Below are 20,168 nucleotides of genomic sequence, written 5' to 3' on the forward strand. Positions count from 1 at the left end.
CCTTGGTTGCACTGGTGCGCCTAACTTTTTTTATTTAGGTGCACCAGCACAAAATTTAGGTGCACCCAAATTTTTCCTCGCATCGCCGTAACGCTGAATGGCGATACACGATATATAGCTCTGTATTTTTTTACAAAGTGGGCAAAATGTTCAGTTTTAAGTCAAAGCCACTTTTCACAAGCTCTTTTATTAAAACAGATTGTGATTAAAATAAAAATCAAAGACAGGGTTTCCTTTACCAGTTTGAAAATATACAGCTGCAACACATGTAAATGAAAGTTATCTAAAATAAATAGCCTAGGATATATATATAAAATATATATCTGAGAAAGCTCCTTCATAAGCTTTCAACAAAAATAACAGACTGATTAAAAGAGAAAGAGGACGCCCGGATAGCTCAGTTGGTAAATATAGAGGTTTGACTCCGACCTGCGACCCTTTTCCTACATGTCACCCCCCCCTCCTCTCTTTCTCCCCTTTCATGTCTTCAGCTTTCCTATCAAAATAAAGGCCGAAATCTTTAGAAAAAAAAAAAAAAAAAAAAAAACGACCGAAAGACCGAGGGAGTGTGATGGACTGAAGCATTATGCTAGGCTACTCAGAGAGTGATGGCTGACTCATTAGCAGCGTTACACCCGTCTTGTGTCGGCTATGAAATGTCTGTATCGTCACTGCGCTGCATTTTTGTGAACTATGATCAAGCAGGCTCCGTCTTACACACTATTACTCAACCAACTGAAGTTAGTTGCATTTAATAACTTCTAATGTGTGTTTCGCCGTGGCGGCCGCAGTAACAGAGAGTTACCAGCGGAAACACTGGTACCAATACAGGTTTCTCTCTCATACTTAACAATATACAGCTGTGTTAATAACAATTAAAACTGTAGACAAATGTCGGGAGTTTGGACCAGCGGCGCTGTGTCTCTCCATGTTGCCGTGTGAGTGAAAGGGGGAGGGCTGCGCGGAGGAGAGATCCAAACACAGGCACGGCTTTCCAGAAGGAATTGGTCATGTAACGCAACATTAAACCATATAGAAACGACATCGCTTTGTTAGTGGAGAGGCAGCGGATGCGAGGACGTTAGGTGCACCGGTGCGACCTAGGAAAAATCTTAGTCGCACCCTTACACATTTTGGTCGCATTTGCGACCAAATTGGTCGCACTCTCGAGCCCCGTCAGGCCTCACTTTTAAGGCCCGATTACAGCTCTAATCAGCACAACGAATCAATTTCGACCATTGGATTTAGGACATTAGCGCCATAGACCACTACTCCCAGACCCAGGACCATAAGGTTACTTTCATAGTATGTCTCCATGTCTGTATTTTATAGATCTTCCCATCCACCAAGTGAAATATTTTAATCTTGATTTTTGTTCATTGTTGACATTGGCTTTAGTTCATCATTATTTGGGTCCCACAGGCACCACTGCTTTACAGTATATGTTAAAATAACATAACCTTTTTTGTCCTTTAAATACAATAAAAAAATATGTTTATGCTTTTCTTCTGAACTTATTATATGTAGAAAAGTATTGAGGTGGTTACCATTTTAATTTGCCACGAACCGGGCTTGTACTGTAGGATATGTTATATGGTCTATGCATGAACTTATATATATATTCTTCAGTCATCCACTGAAAGGAATAAAAAAAGAAATGTCAAACACATTCTAGTGATGCTACTTATGTTTGTAGTAAATTAGACCACAGAGAGGTCTAACTTCCTGCCAGGCCTCTTAGAAACAAACTGTCCAAACAAATCCAAATTATTTGGGAAGTGAGAGGGGTATTACAAGTACCGTCGACACCAATCACAGCACAGCATATGAACCTCTACTCTATTTAATGTGCCATTATCTGTAGTGGACTTCTGAAACATCACATCAGGTTTTTCAAATAATATCAAGGTGATAAAGTATGTTTTTTTAGCTGTTTAAGTTAGGGTTAAGATGTTTTTCAATTAAAAGATGCTCAATTTGTAAACACAAGTTATATTTGAATGTTACATTCATATATAGATCCTGGGACTAGTGACATACCATTGTGAATGCAGTAACAGATAAGGGATCCAACAACACATTGAACCCTTTAATTCAAAATTAATAATTATTAATTGCACGTTATCGTTGTAACCCCCCGGTGTTGCCTGTATGAATCTGAGCTGCTGTCCTGTGTTTTTGGTTTGCTTGTTTGTTTCTATTGTTTGGTCTTTTGTACTTTTTCTCTCTCCTGGGGATGTCATAATGTATCCATATTCTACTTGTTGTAAAAGTGAAAACCAATACATATATTGGCAAAAAAAAAAAATAGAGCACTGCAATAGACAATGCAGCGGCCGAGTGCTGAGTTTCAAATGCAATAAATCCAGATAACCTTTAACCTTTAAATGCTCTTAAAGATAAAAAATGAAACTGGGCATAGAAAAAGGGTTTTTTAAGCACTCCTAAGCTGAAACACAATACAGTATGAAGTGTATCGTCTCACTTGTCCTTGTAAATGTGCATGGGACACACACAGAGCATCTGAACGATAGAGTGAAGTGAGTGGACACAAATCTGTCATCAGAGAAAGAAATGGGTCGCCCTTTTAAACCATTAAGATGCCCAATTAAATAAAGGACTTTAATCTAACTTTTCTCCCACCTTATTCTAATATCTGCTACGTGTAGTAATAATCAAACATATATGGGCGTATGCTTAGTGTGCAAAAGCAGAACTTATACTCTACATCAGGGCTCCTGAAAGTCCGGACCAAGGTCGGATTGGGACTGAACGGCAAGTCAATGTGGACCCAGCCCATACCTTGTGTAATCAATACAATGTTGTATGTTATTTATATACAGTATACTGTAAGGGTACCGAGTACTTAACTTGACTGGATGTTACTTAAAAGTTACAAGTGAGTTGATTGAATGTTATTTTGTTATTGCCAATCGTTCCGGACCTATAACTTTGAAAAAAAAAAATAATAATCAGATGCAGATCTTTGAGTGATAAGCTTGAGAACCCCTGCTCTACATGCTGTATTATGTCCCTGGTCTAAGCAGTAAAAAATGAGATTTGACTGGCATCAACAACCTACCTCTCCTCTAGTCACGTAAACAATAGAACCCATACATTAAAAAAAGGCAACACAAACAAGTCACTCATCCTCCAGCTTCCACGCACACACAAACACACTTCATGCTAGAAGCAACACTCATCTGTGTTGATCATCGTTAATTATTCAAATTAATTCCTAATCACTGAAAAGGGAGGATAGACAAACACTCATTTCCATAGATATTTGCCTCAACTTTTTTTTTTTTTTCCTTCCTCACCGACCATTAACCAAGTGATGAATTGGGGCATGATGTTTATTTATTTGCTGAATGCTTTTCATTTCCAACGTGGCGTTGTAAGTGTCAAAGACATTCTAATGGTTGTTTTCCCCCTTACCTTTTATTTGTCATTAACATTCATTAAAACATCTGGCTCACTTGAATGAGCCATCTGCATGTGCGCCACGATCACAAAAAGCATGCATGCTAATCCTTAAATTGTCTGTCTGCATGTTGCTCGGAGACGGAGACACCTATAGCCCTGAGGAGGACCAGCCCGATTTTTGTGTTGAACTAAGCCTTGGTCCTAATTATGTGCATACATTTAGAGACTCCCTTTTCTTGAAGCTTGTTTATTGTGTGCTATTTTCCAAAATTGTGAGCAGTCGATTTCCATCTCATTTCTTATTAATGTAATTTCCACCATTATTTAATCATATTGCTTACAGACACATGTTAAAAAGTCAGCTGAAAAAGCAATTAAAGATCCAATCTGGAATCTGTTTTGAGATAAATTTATGCATGGTGACGCTCCTGAAGAATGTGCCTTGTGAAATGAGCAAGTAATTATTATTATTATTATTATTATTATGAATTCATAACGCATGATGATGTTACACAGCAGCATATGAGTATTGGCCCATTTAGCATTTAGGACGACCAACACGAAGTACACACGGCGATACACTGGAAGAGCAAATTAAGTTTAACCATGTATCCAGCTAATTGAAATAACTCACGTTTCGGTATTGTGTCAACAGTTAACATCATTTAATATTGTATGTGGCGTTTTCTTTTGTGGGGTGCAAATGTTCCACCAAAACCAGTTCCTTCCTGAGACTATTTTGCAGAGCCCCTGTGTACGTCCCATTGCCCTTAAATTGCATCCCCAACTCCTCCACTTGCCTCCCTTCCTCGCGAAATCATTGGAGAGAGAGGCAACGAGCAAATGTGTTTTAGAGGGATGAGCTGTCCTTTCCTCTGAAGCGTCACATGAATTTGTCAGCTGTACGGGTGGAGTTAGCAACTCCTTCAGCTGCACGACTTTCGGGGAAGGCTGTTCTCGTGTATCCTCGGCTATCACTCCTTGGTTCTCGGGGCAGAAATAAGAGCTTTAAGAGGAGAGGAGGGACAGAACAACTTCCGGTTCAGCCAAGAACCGAGGTGTCGAGGAGTTATCAAATAAAGGGCATGAGATGCAGCCACTGTCACTTAGTCTGGAGCTTAGCGCCGCCCAAAGCGATTGCGATTGGTTTAAAGAAATACAAACAACCCAGAGCATTTTTTTCTCCTATCCCAGAATGTGTGTGGTGTAGCCAGACCTTACTCCACAGCGCTGTGGAGATTGCTATGATGTATCCCACTGACAGAGCCATCATTTTGTCCTCACCCACATAGCTTTTACTTCCTGTTGTGAAAGGCTACATGTGTCTTATTCAGCAGGCCCAGGGTGATTGTATTATCCAGATTGCAATCATGCGTGAGTGATATTGTGTGTATATAATACTTTCCATTAGTGATGTCAGTAGCTGCTGACAAGCCTGACGAAGATCTCTGAGAGATCTAAATGTTTCCTTATTAAATGAGTTACTGTAGGAGCCACATACACAGAACGGGGTCTTTTTCTTGTTTCACTCCGCATATCAGCTGTGTGGGTGCTTTTTTAGTTTATTTATCCATGCAACGATATTTTTCTGCATTATTTCATTATAATTTTCCTCATTTTAGCTACAATGCCCCCGCTGATGTGATTGAAACATAAGTGTGCAGCTGTAGAGGGAAGGGGTAGAGAAACGGAGCGAGCCCCGGAGCCCAAGTTATTAGCAGCCTCATGCAGCGATAATCTACAAGCATTTCAAAAAACAGATGGGCTGAGTTACCTGCAGTCCTTTTTTAAAGCTATAACCAACATTGTCAGCTCCCGTTTAGCATGCGTTTGCTAATGTTGTCCCTTACAGGCTTGCCATAAAGAAGTTATGCAGACATACACATGGTGGTGAACACCACGCTCGTTAACAAAGTTGCCAAGTTGTCTTTTGATAAGTGTTTTTTTTTCTCTTTTTAGTATAAATCTCTTTATTGCCCTTTCAGAAAATGTATGCATTTTTAGCCTAATGCACAGCAATAGTGTGAGGTGACTTCAGTTGAGACAGCAGGTGGGGAAGCTGTTGCATCTCCACCTGCTGGAAACTGTACAACCTGTTGCACCTGTGGGCAGTGCACATGTACATTAAAAACCACGCTCTCACTGCAGTCACATCTGGCTTTCTTTTTCATTTCAATCTACACAGCACGGAGAGCTCTGCTGCCAAACTCAGGCAGTGTTATAAATGCATGTAAACTGATTTACGAATGTCACATCGTAATCCCACTGTGGGCTTCTAATGGCTGCCGGGCTGGGGCGGGTGTGGCTTATCTGTGTCATGGAGCTGAAAAGCAGAAATGAAGCAGACTCGAGAGGACGTGTTGTGTTGGAACTAAAGCTTAGATTGGGCCCAAAAAAATCAAGCCCGACCCTACCTGAGCCCGTGCACATTGTGACCGAGCCCAGCCCGGCCCGACACATTAACTGTAATTATGAGCCTGAGCCCGATTTAAACCCGACATTTTTTTAACTACATGGGTCGTTATAACTGACGTTCTCAATTACAATTCAGAGTTGTTTGAACTACAGAAATCTGTTTAGAATGATCTTAATGAATAATGCAACAAGGACGAAGCATGTAAACGGCGCTGTTTATTTACTCGGAATGGAATGGATCACAAATGGATCTGAATGAAGAAACATTAAAAAAAACTCGACCCACCCGGCCGGGTCAAGTTCGGGCTCGGGTTCAGGGAGAGAATCTAAACTCTAGTTGGAATGGCTCAGTGACAGAACTGCTAAAGAGGATTGTGTTTTCTGAGTTGTCGTGACGTTTCCCCCACAGAGTTTGCGTTTTGAACGCCAAACAAATGAACTGTCAACTGAGTGTCGACGTTTATTCTTTTTCCCAGAATAGATTTTATATTTTTTTATTAGCTAGTGCAGATCTTTGCTCTACATGTCAGTATGTAATGCATTTGATTAATACATCTTACAGATTATGTTCACATGGCAGGGAATAATCTGTTTAAGACTACATTTAACCGATACCAGCGTCTTTGGTACGTGTGTATCAGTTATACAGTCAAAATCAAAATCTTTATTTTTCAGAAAACCTTGTTGCCTTTAGGTGAAAGAAAATTGGTATGTGCTGTGAAAATATATTTTAGTAATCAAAAGAAGTAAAAAAACAAACAGTAAACTTGCATTATAATTGTGCACTGCATACTGCTTGCTTTAAATGTGTCTACAGTCCATACATTGAGTTGTTTGTTGTGGGTCTGATACACAGAAAGCATAGGCCTCACAGTTAAGGTAGGAGCTTCCCCTATATCTGCATCTACAATAAATTAGGCCCTTCTAAGGTAAATGTATTCCCGACAGTGAGTTGGGACATACTTCCATTGAGATAGCCCATAACTTGACCTGAGGTGACTTTGTAAGCTTATTTTAAGTTGAAGCAGGTATTGAAAAAGTCAAATGTTTAAATACTAAAAGGTTCTGGCCTGATGTGGATGGCTGTGTCGAGAAGAAAAGGACCACTGAAATAATCCATAGATGTAATCACTGTCTCACTGTTAAGCCTATTTCTTTCCTTTTTGTCCCATTATGGGCGTGGCGTTCATTTGCTACATATTGTACTACATTATGCTCTCCATTGGTTAGAAACTGACAAAGCATTTGCATGCTGTATAAATAGCTCCCATTAAATGTAATGAATTAAGGTTTCGATCTCAACGAGATCTCCGTCAGGCTTTGTCAGGCAAACAATGAATAACACAAAGAGCTTTGCCTGCCCCCACAGAGGTGTCCTCCTTTTGTGTCTCCTTTTTTTCAGTCATAATGATCAGACTAGACCTCTGTATTATTGCGTGTAGCATTAAGCATGCTAAATAGTGTAATAATGTAGCTCAGTGCAAATTCTGTCAGGGAGACTTCATTAACATTTACACTCTTCTCTTAAACTGATCAGCTGGTTTGTGGGTTTGTGTAAACCAATCAGAATCGGGCATGTATGTTCAAGCCAATCACAGCATGACAATCTGTGCTCTCCCCTGCTTCTGTCAGTTGTATTTTCAGACGTGACGTGACACCTCCAGGCATCTTCAACCACGGTGTTCCTGGTCTTCTTCCGGCTGACGGCTCCCTGTTGGCTTTTTGTCGTCCGGTCTTCGGGTTTTTAGTCGCCACCACCAGTGTCTAGGCTCCATCGAGGGATATGTTTGGGTTTTTCTAAACCTCAAATATATATATATATTTATAACTTTTTACGATGGAGTCTAATCTCCAAAGTTATGTACCTTCTTACTTTGCACTTGTAACAAATGTTTGCATATCTGCAACAAAGTATCTCCTGATTGAACTACAGCTGCTTACAGTTAGCAACACATTGACATGGCCATCCTGCACAGGTGACTCTTATATCCAATGTGTCAAATATGTTCCAAAATGGCCTCCAGTGTGTGACACTTACTTAAGGTGGAGGGACACAACCCTCACAGCTTTGTGTCCACAGAATAGAAATGAATCTTAGCAAACACCAACAGAGAACTGCACTCACCAGAGTTGGGGTCTACAGAGAAATATGGTTGTCCCTCCAGTATGCTGTAGACTAGTTTAGCACTGTTCCCGTACACTGGATCATCAGCATCTGTAGCTGTTACCCGGGTAACTGGGGTACCTGTGGGGCAAAAAGACAGACTTATGAACTATACCTCTATAGGCAATCATCTCTACAAAGCTGTGACAATCAAGATGTGCCTACTCAACCCTATGTGGGATTGATTTGTTCAAAAAATCTGATCCCATCTGTTTCAGAGAAGCTTGACAACGCATTTGCAAGTGTGTTGCTCTGAAATATTAGCCTTTCATATCAGTATATTTGGAATTCAGTACATGAGGGACAGTATGGAAATTATTGGTATGGAGAGGCCAGCTAAACCATGTGGTTCACTTTAAAAGCAAGGCTTTATCAAAATATACCAGTGTTGAATTGGTACAACTTTAATAATGCATATATTTAAAAATGTGTACTTTTTTAAAGGTAATATGCAAATGGAACAATAACTTTATTTTAATTTATGCCAAATACATCCCAAGCAGTGCAGCCACTGAACCAAGAGCTACTAACTGAACAGACTGTCAGTGAGTAAATAAGCTGGGCACAGGCAGCAAATAAAAAAATATATATTAATATAGTGTGAGGTAAATTTAAAAGACCCTCCACTGCTCTTCCAAAAATGTTGCACTATCCTTGCAGCAGAAATAAGACATACACACAGACTAATAATTGCTGTACAGTCATTACACACAATAATATAATAAACAAACTTTTGAGTCATTTTTAGTCTGAACAAAAAGCAACATGATATTTGAAAAGGCATGTATACCCATAAACAAACTGTATCTGTCATTGTGCCACCCCAGGTCCTTAATTCATTAACAGTTCTGCCGTCATAGTGTCAATTACTTGCGGCAAATGTGACGGGACTTCAGATTAAATATTTTGTAATGGGTGTTTGGCCTAAGTGAGCAAACCAGTCATGTCAGTGTTGATTAGTCTTGTAGCCTCTTGTAATGCTAGCTTCTGCTGGACACGTTGGCTGGTGTGCAAATCAACGTGACTGAGATGGATGTGTCACACCCTTATTTTGTAACACAGAGGGGAAAGTAACCTGCCAATCAACCGATTGCTAAGTTATGCATTCACAACTGTTGGTCTTGAAGAACTGCAGACCTCTAATGTACACACTAAAAGGTTGTGCGTCCCTTGGAAACACTCTGTGAAGGTTATAAGATAATCCAATGAGCCGAGCACAAAGAAAACACGAACAAGAGTTTGCCCAATTAAAAGTTTGCCTATGTTAATGCAACCGTCGCCACGTGTATTCTTAAAATGCTAATCGGATATCACTATAGCACTAGAGCAATTAGCCATTACCTTCACACCAACAAAACTCAATGTAGCAGGAATGAGGTCTTTTATTAAACCAGCTCTATGAGGTTTGCAGGAAATGTGCAGGAAAAGGACCTTCAACAACGTCACCTCTGCCATTAGTTTTTTGTTAATGAGATTAGTGACAATTCAGTCCACCAACGGTGGCTCCATTATGAGGTATCAGCGAAAAAATGCATTGAAAAACTGAATATAAAGAGACTATTAACGCAATTAAACTCATCCATTTTAATTCACAGTGACCTAGCTTCTCATCAGTCTCAGTGTGAGGGAGTGTGTGTGTGTGTGTGTGTGTGTGTGTGAGGGAAGTATGGAGAGCAAAGAAGCTGACATGCTGACAGTGAGCAACACGCTGGCAGGAAGCTACAGATGGTATGGTAATTGTTTCTGTGAAAGATGTTTAGAGGTGTTCTGACAACAAAGGGAGGCGTCCCTCGTCGCAGACGGCACAGGTCCTTCAACAGGCACCTAAGTCTGCCCACTGCAGATGAAAAGGCTTGTAGTATAGACCTCCGCCATGTACCAGTTTGGGCTCCGACATTGTGATTCAGAGGTTTGAAGTCATAGAGTAAAACATGACAATAAAAAAAAAAGCCAGATGTGATGGAAACACAATCGGTGCACAGTATTTAACCCGCAGATCAGACATCTGTATTCTGTTGGCTTAACTGTTTTTTTTTTTTTTTTTTGTTGCCTCTACAAGCACTGGAACAACCTCCAACTGACCTGCGGACCAATGTGCAGCACAGAATGACTGAAGATACATCTGATCTACAAACCATTCATACATAGCACCACGGCAAAGACGGACCGTCCTTGCCCAGAAAACAACAAATAGGTCGATTGCACAATCTGCTCATGATGCCTCATAATTATGTTTCTTCTTAGGCAGCAACCTCTCGTGGCTGTAGTGACTATCGCAAGAGCAAACGAGAAAGTGAGGTAACAAAGTAGGACAGCGCCACATTCTGTGTATGTTGGGGGTGGTGGATGGGTCAAACAAACACAGGACTTTGACTCAGGAGACTGGGGGTTGTGTCCTGTGTGAAACCAAAAGTCACCTGTCCCTTTTTGAAATTAACCCAGTTTGACAGACTTTAGTCCGTGACGTAGTGACATCTGTGAAGTCATGTTGCATCCTCATTTTAGTAGTGGACTAGTTACATGACTTATTTTTAGCCAATCCCTAAATAACTAACTAACCCTAACCCACTAACTAACAAACTCACTTACTAACCCTAACTGAGGACTTTTGTTGCCTACACCTAAGTAGTTTGGTTTCATAATAGAACGGTCACATGATTAAAATTTCCACTGCGGTCATGTGTTACAGTCACATGTTTAAAACGGCCACCATGCAGCAGTAAATAGAACACTCATTGCCGTTTTGGGAGTCATTGACAATTGACCTGTTCTGTTGTTTAGGTATGAGGATGTGTTGACCAAAGAGGCTTTTCAGATCCATACAGTCATCTCCCTCTATATGACGTCAGCTCCATGTGTCAACCATTGATTAATAATCAGCGCAGCATCTCTGGTCTTGTAACAGCAAAACAAAGCAAAAGCCACCTCTGCACTCTACACACTGGAATAGCAGTCTCACTGTTGCAACCCAATTATTTCACAGTGAGAGAGCCTCAAGTGGTCCTCCGAGACACCGGGTGTTCTAGTAATTTATAGTCTTATGATGGCCCATGCTGTGTTGCCAAAGCTTACCTTGTAAATTTCATACTACTTGTTACACCCCTAGCCTTTTGCAGTGTTAAGATCACAGCAAATCAATGAGCTCTCTTTCTTCCTGTGTTACTGTTTCTGTTCGCTGCAATAGCGCTAGCAAAAAAACAAAACAACACATAACTTGATGTCAGCTGCTGATAGACTTGGAATTTTCTCTACTTTAATCCACTAACTGACATTTGGATCACTTGCTCTCAATTGGCATGAAGGAAAAAAAACTGTGAGCATGATATTCCATTAAATTGACTGTACTAAGCTGCATGTATCCCAGTACTACTAATATCTACACACCATATTGGAGAACACCTCAGTGTGAGGTTTTCCATGTCTGCTATTCACAGTTCTGCCGTTATGTGGACGTTTCCCACAAACGTCTTAGACGAGTAAATAACACATTAAATAAAATGGGTTGACAGAATGTAAGGAAACACAATTATATGAATAATTTGTTGTGTGGAGTAATCCAAATTGGTGTTCTCATGCAGAAGCAAATTATATCCTGTTTGCCATAGGTGTTTGCCAATTGTCAAATGAACAAAATGAGAAAGAGCAAAAAGAAATTGCACCTCCTTTTATTCAGAGATAAAGAGCCTTATCTGCCTTAAAGTTAAATTACTACTACTACAGAGGGAGAAGGCGGCCATCAACACATCCCTAATTATGAAAAGTACTTTCGTGATTCTAAAAGGTGTCTGACTATTGCAAACAGGCTTTCTAAATTCAGTTACACTATGGATTGAAGTGGGGGAAGAAGAGGGTAGGGAAAAAAAAAATCTTCATAAAAACAGTGGAACCGCTGGAGCATTAAATTGCTCCCTCTTTCTTTCCCTCCCACAGGGGTAAAAGGCTCCTCACCACCCCTGATAAAAAAATGAGGGATTAGGAAAGCCAGTGTTTTGGTCCTGTTTCAAATCAGTGCAGATTAGCTCGTCCTTCCCCTTGATAATGCTCCGAAATTTCAGGGACACTGCAGAAATGGATGCAGCTGTAGGCCAGGCAACGGGCACAGAAACGCAATTGTAGGAGGAATATTGTCTCTAGCTTTTATTTGAAGCCTGTAGCATTGTGGCGATTACAATAATAGCAACACCTAGAAACATCCAGGGATAAAACCCAAACAAAAACTGAATGGCTGCAAAAAAAACAAAAGCAGTGCAGGCAGGAATTAGGTATGTAAAAAGCCTCCAAACGCAACCGATGTCCTGTGCACCCCACTGCTCTGGCAGATATATATATATATATATTTTTTTTTTAACCTAAAAAGTGTTGCTTACAAACCATTCTTGATCAAACCTGTTAGGAATATGGCGGTGCAATCATGCTATTTCCTGTCTAAATGGATTTGTCCCACTTTTCTCCTGCTGCCGAGCAAATGCCCAGACACTGAAAGATTACATATAACTGTTTCCTGGAAAAGCAAATCTCCCTCTGTTGGTTTGGGCAGTAGCCCACAGAGTGACACGCATTAAGCATGTATGAAAATACAGCCTGCATTTACGCTTGTTTTCCCACGCTAAGTGTAATCTCATTAATCACGTCCTGAAATTCCCGGGATTTATTACCACACTATTCATTTTCAAAGGATGCCATTACCGTACAGTATATGAGGCTTTAATACAGTTGTTGTTTTTTGATTGAAGGGCCTGCGGTTTCTAAAGGGGCCCCTGGAATAAAGACATGGGGGTCTAGCCTCCTCTTTTATCAACGGACGGAAATAATAGGGCACACACTTCCTATTTACTCTGTATACTGCCTCAGTGATGGGAAATCAATAGGAATCATCCTTGAACCAGAGAGGGGATAAATTGGGGGCTGCAGCCCGATGTGACACACAATGGCTGTGGAAGGACACTGCAGCTTATTTCTGTAACACATTATCCCACAACACAGCTTCATCTGTATGCCTGCTTATTTCCTTAGAAGTATTGCACACATAATCAAACAGTGGAAGGTTGTAAAGATGTCACTTTGAGCCATCACGAGATGCTCATTTGCAGACGCGTACTGTACACTGCAGGGTGGCAGGAAAAGGAAATGAACTTGAACACTACACTTGCCTATGTGTACAAATATGAATAAGCATGATTAAGTATCCAATATGTTAAAATTCAAGATGCTTGTTTACCCCAGCTGGTCTCAAAAAAATGCTGCTGGATGATGAAATGAAAATGAGGAGTACTGTATTTTTCTATTTGTATTTTGTCAATCAACCCATTATTGTATGAAAATGTGTGTGATGGGCTCCCCGCAATTAAGTGCCTTGAAAAACTATTAAATAAAACATGAACTACTGTGAAAAATAAATATTCTGCAAAAATACGCTCTCCCATTATGAAATATTCTGCAAAGGAAAAAAAAACTGCATTGCACAAAACTATTACAAAGTCTTCATTATAACATGTATGTAGACAGGGGTTCTATTTTCCAGTTGATCTAACAAGAACATGATCTGCTTTTTTCCCCCCCATTGCCCAGAATTCACCCTCAGCATGCGTAGTGCAACTCAGCAAACTGCACCACAGTGAAGCAGTCTACGCTCAAGTACCGTCATACCTATCTTCGCTCAAAAGAATGTGCCATTACAGTTCCTTTTTCTAGTGCTGGAAGGCTAGACTTCTCCTCCATACCCCGACGTCCAACAAGCATGGCAGCTGTGTAACATCTCAGCTCTGCTCAGCTTGGACCAGCTCAGAAGCGTGAAGGGTAGAAGACAGGGGCCATTCATATGCATGTAGGCACTGAGCCATAGAGAAGGGATATCACTGAGGCATGGGGAGAGCTGTGGGCTGCATGAGGCGTGGGGCTAACAGTGCCCTGCTGTGAGCCCTACCCGGGTAAAAGAATACTGTTTATGTCTCACTGGCTTTACACTGTGGGGGACGAAAGGCAAAGGGAGAAATAAAGACAGGAGCAGTAGTATGCATCACAGCACTGAATTCCTGGCGGTTTATTGTAACAGTAAGGTATGCACAAAGCAAATATTAGTTATAAGAAAATCTTCTTAAAACAGGGAGCTTTCAGGTGACACCAAACCCTTTAAGTAGCCATTTTCTCCAGCTCTCTGTCAAAATTAGCTCTGAGTGGCTAACAAAAAGTCAAATGCTGCTGTCTCAGGAGAACTGATCAGATAGGGTTGTTTTTGACCATTTCTGAAAAGAAAAACTTATTTTGGTTTTATGTAAGATCAGCCCGTTAGCTACAAACAAAATTTCACTAGCTGCTTAAAGCAAGCGGCTAAAACACTAGCAGTTAGCTAGTTGCTACAATAGAGAGTAACTTCTGGGTTTTCTAAATGTCTGTTGATGGTCGAATGTCATTGTTTGTTTTGACATTTCTGGTTTTAGTGGCCTTTCATGAACACCATTTCCCAAAAGCCCTAGACCTTTTCCGGCTAAATGTGACAGCTTGACAAAAAAGCGAGTCCGTGGGTGAGCCAAGGGGCCGCCGTTAGCGTTATTACAAACATCTTTGTCTATAATAATAATAATAATAATAATAATAATAATAATAATAATAATAATAATAAAAATAATACTATTTTTCAGAAGACCAGCTATAGAAATGAGAGAACAGAGGCTAGTCAGAAAGTGACGTCATAGCTTTGGCTTTATATGTTAACATTGACTGCTTTGCTTAATTAACCTGCAGGCTATATGAGCTGTCAACAAGAACAAAGCTAGCTGTTCTCAACCTAGTGTGCAGTAAAAGCTTCTCTACTTACATTTGTCAGGCCACTTACAGTATGACTCCAAATTAATGTTAAAGTGCTCATATTATGCTCATTTTCAGGTTCATAATTGTAGTTAGAGGTTATATCAGAATAGGTTTGCCTGATTTCATTTTCAAAAAACACCATGTTTTTGTTGTACTGCACACTGCTGCAGCTCCTCTTTTCACCCTGTGTTGAGCTCTCTGTTTTAGCTACAGAGTGAGACATCTCACTTCTGTTCCATCTTTGTTGGGAATCGCACATGCTCTGTACCTAAGTAAGGACAACTAGCCAGTCAGAAGCAGAGTATGAGGGCGTGTCCTGACAGTACCTACTGTAGGTAAGGACAACTAGCCAGTCAGAAGCAGAGTATGAGGGCGTGTCCTGACAGTACCTAGGTAAGGACTACTAGCCAGTCAGAAGCAGAGTATGAGGGAGTGCCACGCTAGCAGCTAGGCGAACATTATTATTATTTGTCTCTAAAGTAAAGGCTGGACTACAACAGAGCTGTTTGGAGCAGTTTGTGAACAGTGTTTTCTGTTGGAGACGGTAAGTCCCTTTGGGGGGGGGACTTTGGGCTTTTTCACTTTGTAAATCTTTAACGTGCACAAAAAAGATATATCACACAATAAAGGAAAGGAAAAAAGCCAAAAAGCATAATATGAACACTTTAATCCATGTCTGCTAGACAGACAGGGGGAAATCCCACGCATCCTCCACCCACCCCCCCAAACCTCAGAATGCATCCACTGGCCAATTAGAAAATTGTTGAACAAAGCCATGTCATAAATGATGCTGAATGAATAATAAACTACATACTGTAGCTGCTCCCCTGCCATTCAGTCTGAGACAGTCCGTCTGTTGGCCAGTAAATATTTGTCTGGTCTCATAACAGCCCCTTTTCTTACAACAGCACAGTGCAAACTAATGTAATGAACCCAAGCACAGTGAAAATGTAATAATGCACCCCATGGCAATGAATGTTTAAGTGAGTCCCGAGTTCACTTAGCCACTCCCCCCCCCCCCCCCCTTCCCGCTTTTCTAGGTCAGAATCATGGCGTGCCAAACCCTTTTTTTCCTAAAATGGCTGGTGTGTCCCCTGACGGCGCCATTGCGGTGACAGGAAAGTGATTATGTATTGATCATGATCACATAGAAACTGGTGTTGCTCTCTCCTGTCTGTGGGCAGAGAGGATAATAGCTCATGATCAGACAGAGAGACAGACAGCCCATCTCTCCAGGCAGTGCCGCCAGCACTATTTCTGGACAGTACCACTACCACCAATGTGATTGAAATGCATGTGCACGGATGGGGAATAACGCAAGAATTAAGAGGCGATTAGCTCTCTGAGGCAGAGTATTGTCAAACACAAAGTGTAGCGCTGTGTTGTAGTGTGGCAGGCCAAAGCTCTTGATAACACAGAAACGGTTGTAAAGAGGTGGAGAAAACAAGCGTGTCGAGGCATCCTTTCATCCATCCATCCATCCCCGTCCATCTATTCTCTCAAAGGAGAAGATGACATACTTGGAGCACCGCCAGTAGATTTTTCTACAGTAGTCAAAGCCAATAGTCAAAGCCAGTTTTAGATTCATGGGCTGCAGATGGGCATTTATGGCAACATTACAGCTGGGCATTGAGGGATACCCTTAAACAAATAATCAGGCTCATAAACAACTGGCATGTGTGAACTTACTTTTTTTCATTTTTCCAACACAGCCTCAAACCTCCCACCCCTTCATTTGTCACCATTTCCACCAACATTCATATGATCTACAGCCCAGGCTGTGACTAAAAGTGGTTGCTCTCCTCTACCATGATGCTTTGTATTTATATCTGAAAGATATAAGTATTTTGGATTACATGGAGGCACAGTAAATAATTGCAGGGCAGGAAAAAACATGGTGTCTCTCAGCCCATTAGTCTTCATAACAGGACTAATGCATACTCATGCTAAAGTGCATGTTTCAGCAGGGCCGCGGGGCCACAGAACGCAGCTGAGGAACAGGGCAAATGAATGAGGAACACCCTGCGGAGGCTGAAAAGATTAGGATATATGTGTTTATATCACGACGTAACACACTTTTCAAAATTAGACTTGGCCGTATACAACATGGGCCAGAGGAGGGCTTACAGCAAGGAGAAGAAATATATTGAAGATAAGATATGGTTGTCAGCATTTAAGACATTGTTCCCAAGAGCCAGTGATAGATAAGGGATGCTGCACTTTTGAAGAGTAAGGGGGCCGTCACACTTAGGCACATATATTGTCATTGTTGTTTTACAATTACTAGTCTTTCATAAGACAGAGAGGGAGCCGTCACAGAGAAACCAGGGACATTGTTTGAGTGTGTCCGTGTGCTTTTACGTGTGTGTGTGTGTGTGTGAGTATAATACATGTCAGCGTATGTGACATCCCTATTTCAAGGAGCCGGCTACTGACTCTACTGCCTTGACAAGCCGTTTACAGGAGCGGCAGGAACCAAATAATTAAGAGGGTCCTTTGTTCCCCCGCTGACATGTGCTGCCATTTTAAAGGGTGCTGTCATTGATTCACTTTAATTAGTTCATAGGAAATGTGTGCAACATGCAGATAGAGTTCAGGACTGAAAGTCGAGGACGGAAAATTGGGCACTTCACATGTTTAATTGCTCCCAAGGCATTTACAATGGCGAGGTAATAACAAAGAATAAGGCAAAGTGTATTGTCTAATGAACAACTTTATCATGGCTAAATGAACAAAATTTAGCTTAATTTGAGAACTCTGCCACAGGGGCAAGAGTGTTTAATGTGAATTATGCTTCCTCAATAAAAATAAAAATAAAAAACTAAAATAAAGAAGAGAAAAAAAACAAGTTTCAGCATAATGCAAAACTGTGGTTGGAAATAGACCTGCGGTTAATATTTTGGCCGCCCTACATCAGCACTAGCTCCTCAGAGTGGTAAACCAGAGATCAAAGTTATTACTTAATTCCAGAAATGAATTGCTTATGTATACACTGTTGCCAAAATGCCCTTAACAAGGCGTGTAGCCCACTGAGCTGAGCTGCTCAGAGGCAGTAGACAACTTTGAGTGGGTGTGCTTGTATATTTCTGTGTGAATACAGAGCAACTGTGGAATAACACATGGAATAACACATATAATAAAACTATCCCTTTTTTGACAGATAGATATAACAAGGAGGGAATTAGGAGTGAAATAAAAATACCATGTCCCCTCCACTTAAAGCTATAGCACGTAGTTTCTGTCTCCCCCATGATGAATTCTACGTAATGACATCAACGCTGTCGAAGCATCCACATGGCGCAAGCCTTTGGTGATCGCGCACCACCCACAGCCCTCCTCCACACAGTTGCTAACGTGGAGGATGAAAAAAAGAAATGATGGAAAGTGTCATGACACTAAATAAAATTGAAATGTCAGGACGATGGCGACAATGTTTCTCTCTGCACCGGCCCTAATGTCCCTGTGCGTATTGCATTTTGAGGAGGTGCAGCGTTCATTTTTTTGAGGACGGGCAAACCCAATGCTCCAAACAGATGCAGGACACCCGAGGCAGCCATCATGCCCATGCATTTCTCCGGCTTCAAACTTCCTATTTGAGGATTCTTGTTTAATTTAGCTGTGTGGCTTCCCTGCCTGTCCATCAAGCGTCTCACAGCGAGTTAGCAGCAAATGTCCTCAGTATTAAATCCTCCTGCAAAACTATCAGGCCACATCAGCAGGGAGAAAAAGAACAAAAGATATCTCAGCAAACTTGACTTGACAGACAGCACTGTGGAGACAGAGTAGACGCCTTTCCGACCCTGAACACATATGTTTTCAATGGGTTTCTTATTGGAAGATTTTTGGGGTCCTAGATGAACGCAAAATAAGTGTAGAATAGAGCCATACTATTGGGTAAACCTCCGCTTACTTTCATGACATGGATCCACTCATTTTTACCTGACTTCACTCACTCCTAATCAATGGTCTACTCTGTAAGTCCCGCCCACTTCCTTTTTTTCTTTCTGGCAGCAACATGAAGCAGCATGTGAGTGCCCTCTGTGTCTCTGATTCAGATACAAACCTATGGTTGTGTGTGATTTAAAAAAAAACACAACGGTCAAGCCTCACCATGTGTGCCTTGTGACAACAAATGGCTTAAAACAGAAACATCAGTTGGCCCCTCCTACACTGTTATCGGTGGCGATGTACCACGGTGATGCTCCATGTCCTGTGAACCAACCCGCCAGATAGATTCCACAAACTCTTTTGGTGTTTTGGTGCTAATTTCACATTAGATGCGTGTTTTTGTCTGCCCTCTTATCAGTGGGCAGGGCTAAATTATAAAAATGTGACGTCCCATTCCCACGTGCCAATCAGAATTCAGAGCTATTGGAATGGGATTCTGATAACTGTTGGTGGGTTGTTTGCTCACTATACCAATCAATTCTGATCGAACCCCAGCCACGCAGTCTTGATAAAACAGATGAGTTCTTTATTGTTATATTCCTAATAAATAATACAAATAATAATTAATCAATGTTTGATGCTATTGAGAACAACTTTAATACTGGATCACAAACATAATGAACAAAAAGTAATCTCAGATCTAAGTATGTGTATTACAAATGCAGCTACCTGTAACAGACTACATTTTCTTTAGGTGCTAGCATGAACATTTACATTCTTTTGGAGTGTGCTATTTCCATATTCCGGGGGCAGCAGCAGCACTGGGGATGACGTTGCATTAAAAACCAAAGGACAGAGTTGGAGGGAAGCGTTTTCATCCCTCCCCCAGCAACGTCTCCCTGAGTCTGCTGCAGTGCAAGGTGTGCTCCGTCAACTACATAATGTCTATTCATACAGCCTGCAGAAGTAAAATAAAAATGACAGTGGTAGCCCATAACCCCAACAACTGGCCCATCTAAAAGCAACGTGTTACAGAGGTCCCCCACCTCCCACCCAACTGCATTAAGATGCTGAACTCCACTGAATCCAGCCATACCGTGGGTTTTAGCGCCGAGCACCTTCTAAGTAATACACTCTGTCATCTGACAGCCGTCCTGGAGCGAGAAGGGTTAAAGCATTTTTCCCAGAGGAATGTTGAAACGTACCACGTCTACGTGACTGGTGACTTAATGTCTTCGTCAGCCGGTGCTATGCTGCCGTCTGACAAGCAATCCATCACAGAGAACACAGACAGAAAGCTGCACGCCGCCACATAAAGACAACGCCCACGGCGCGAACCTATCGACACACACATGCACGCTGTCTCTACCACGTAGAGAGAGAGACACGTGCTTGTGCACTTGTTAACATGCTGACAGTCCTAAAACACAGGAAGGCAGACAGATGCACAAACACACTCCAAATACTG

General features: G+C 41.3%; 1 protein-coding gene across 2 annotated transcripts in view; it reads right to left on the reverse strand.

Moving 5' to 3' along the window:
• The window catches only part of cdh8 (cadherin 8), a 112,829-nt gene that overhangs the window by 33,348 nt on the left and 59,313 nt on the right, over positions 1-20,168 (reverse strand). For both annotated transcript variants that reach the window (XM_028575718.1, XM_028575727.1), the window contains one exon: positions 7,967-8,086. In XM_028575718.1, the coding sequence (XP_028431519.1) occupies positions 7,967-8,086 (120 nt within the window). The remainder of the gene's footprint in view (positions 1-7,966; positions 8,087-20,168) is intronic.

Source organism: Perca flavescens, chromosome 1 (genome assembly GCF_004354835.1).
Source record: "Perca flavescens isolate YP-PL-M2 chromosome 1, PFLA_1.0, whole genome shotgun sequence".
Lineage (NCBI taxonomy): Eukaryota > Metazoa > Chordata > Actinopteri > Perciformes > Percidae > Perca > Perca flavescens.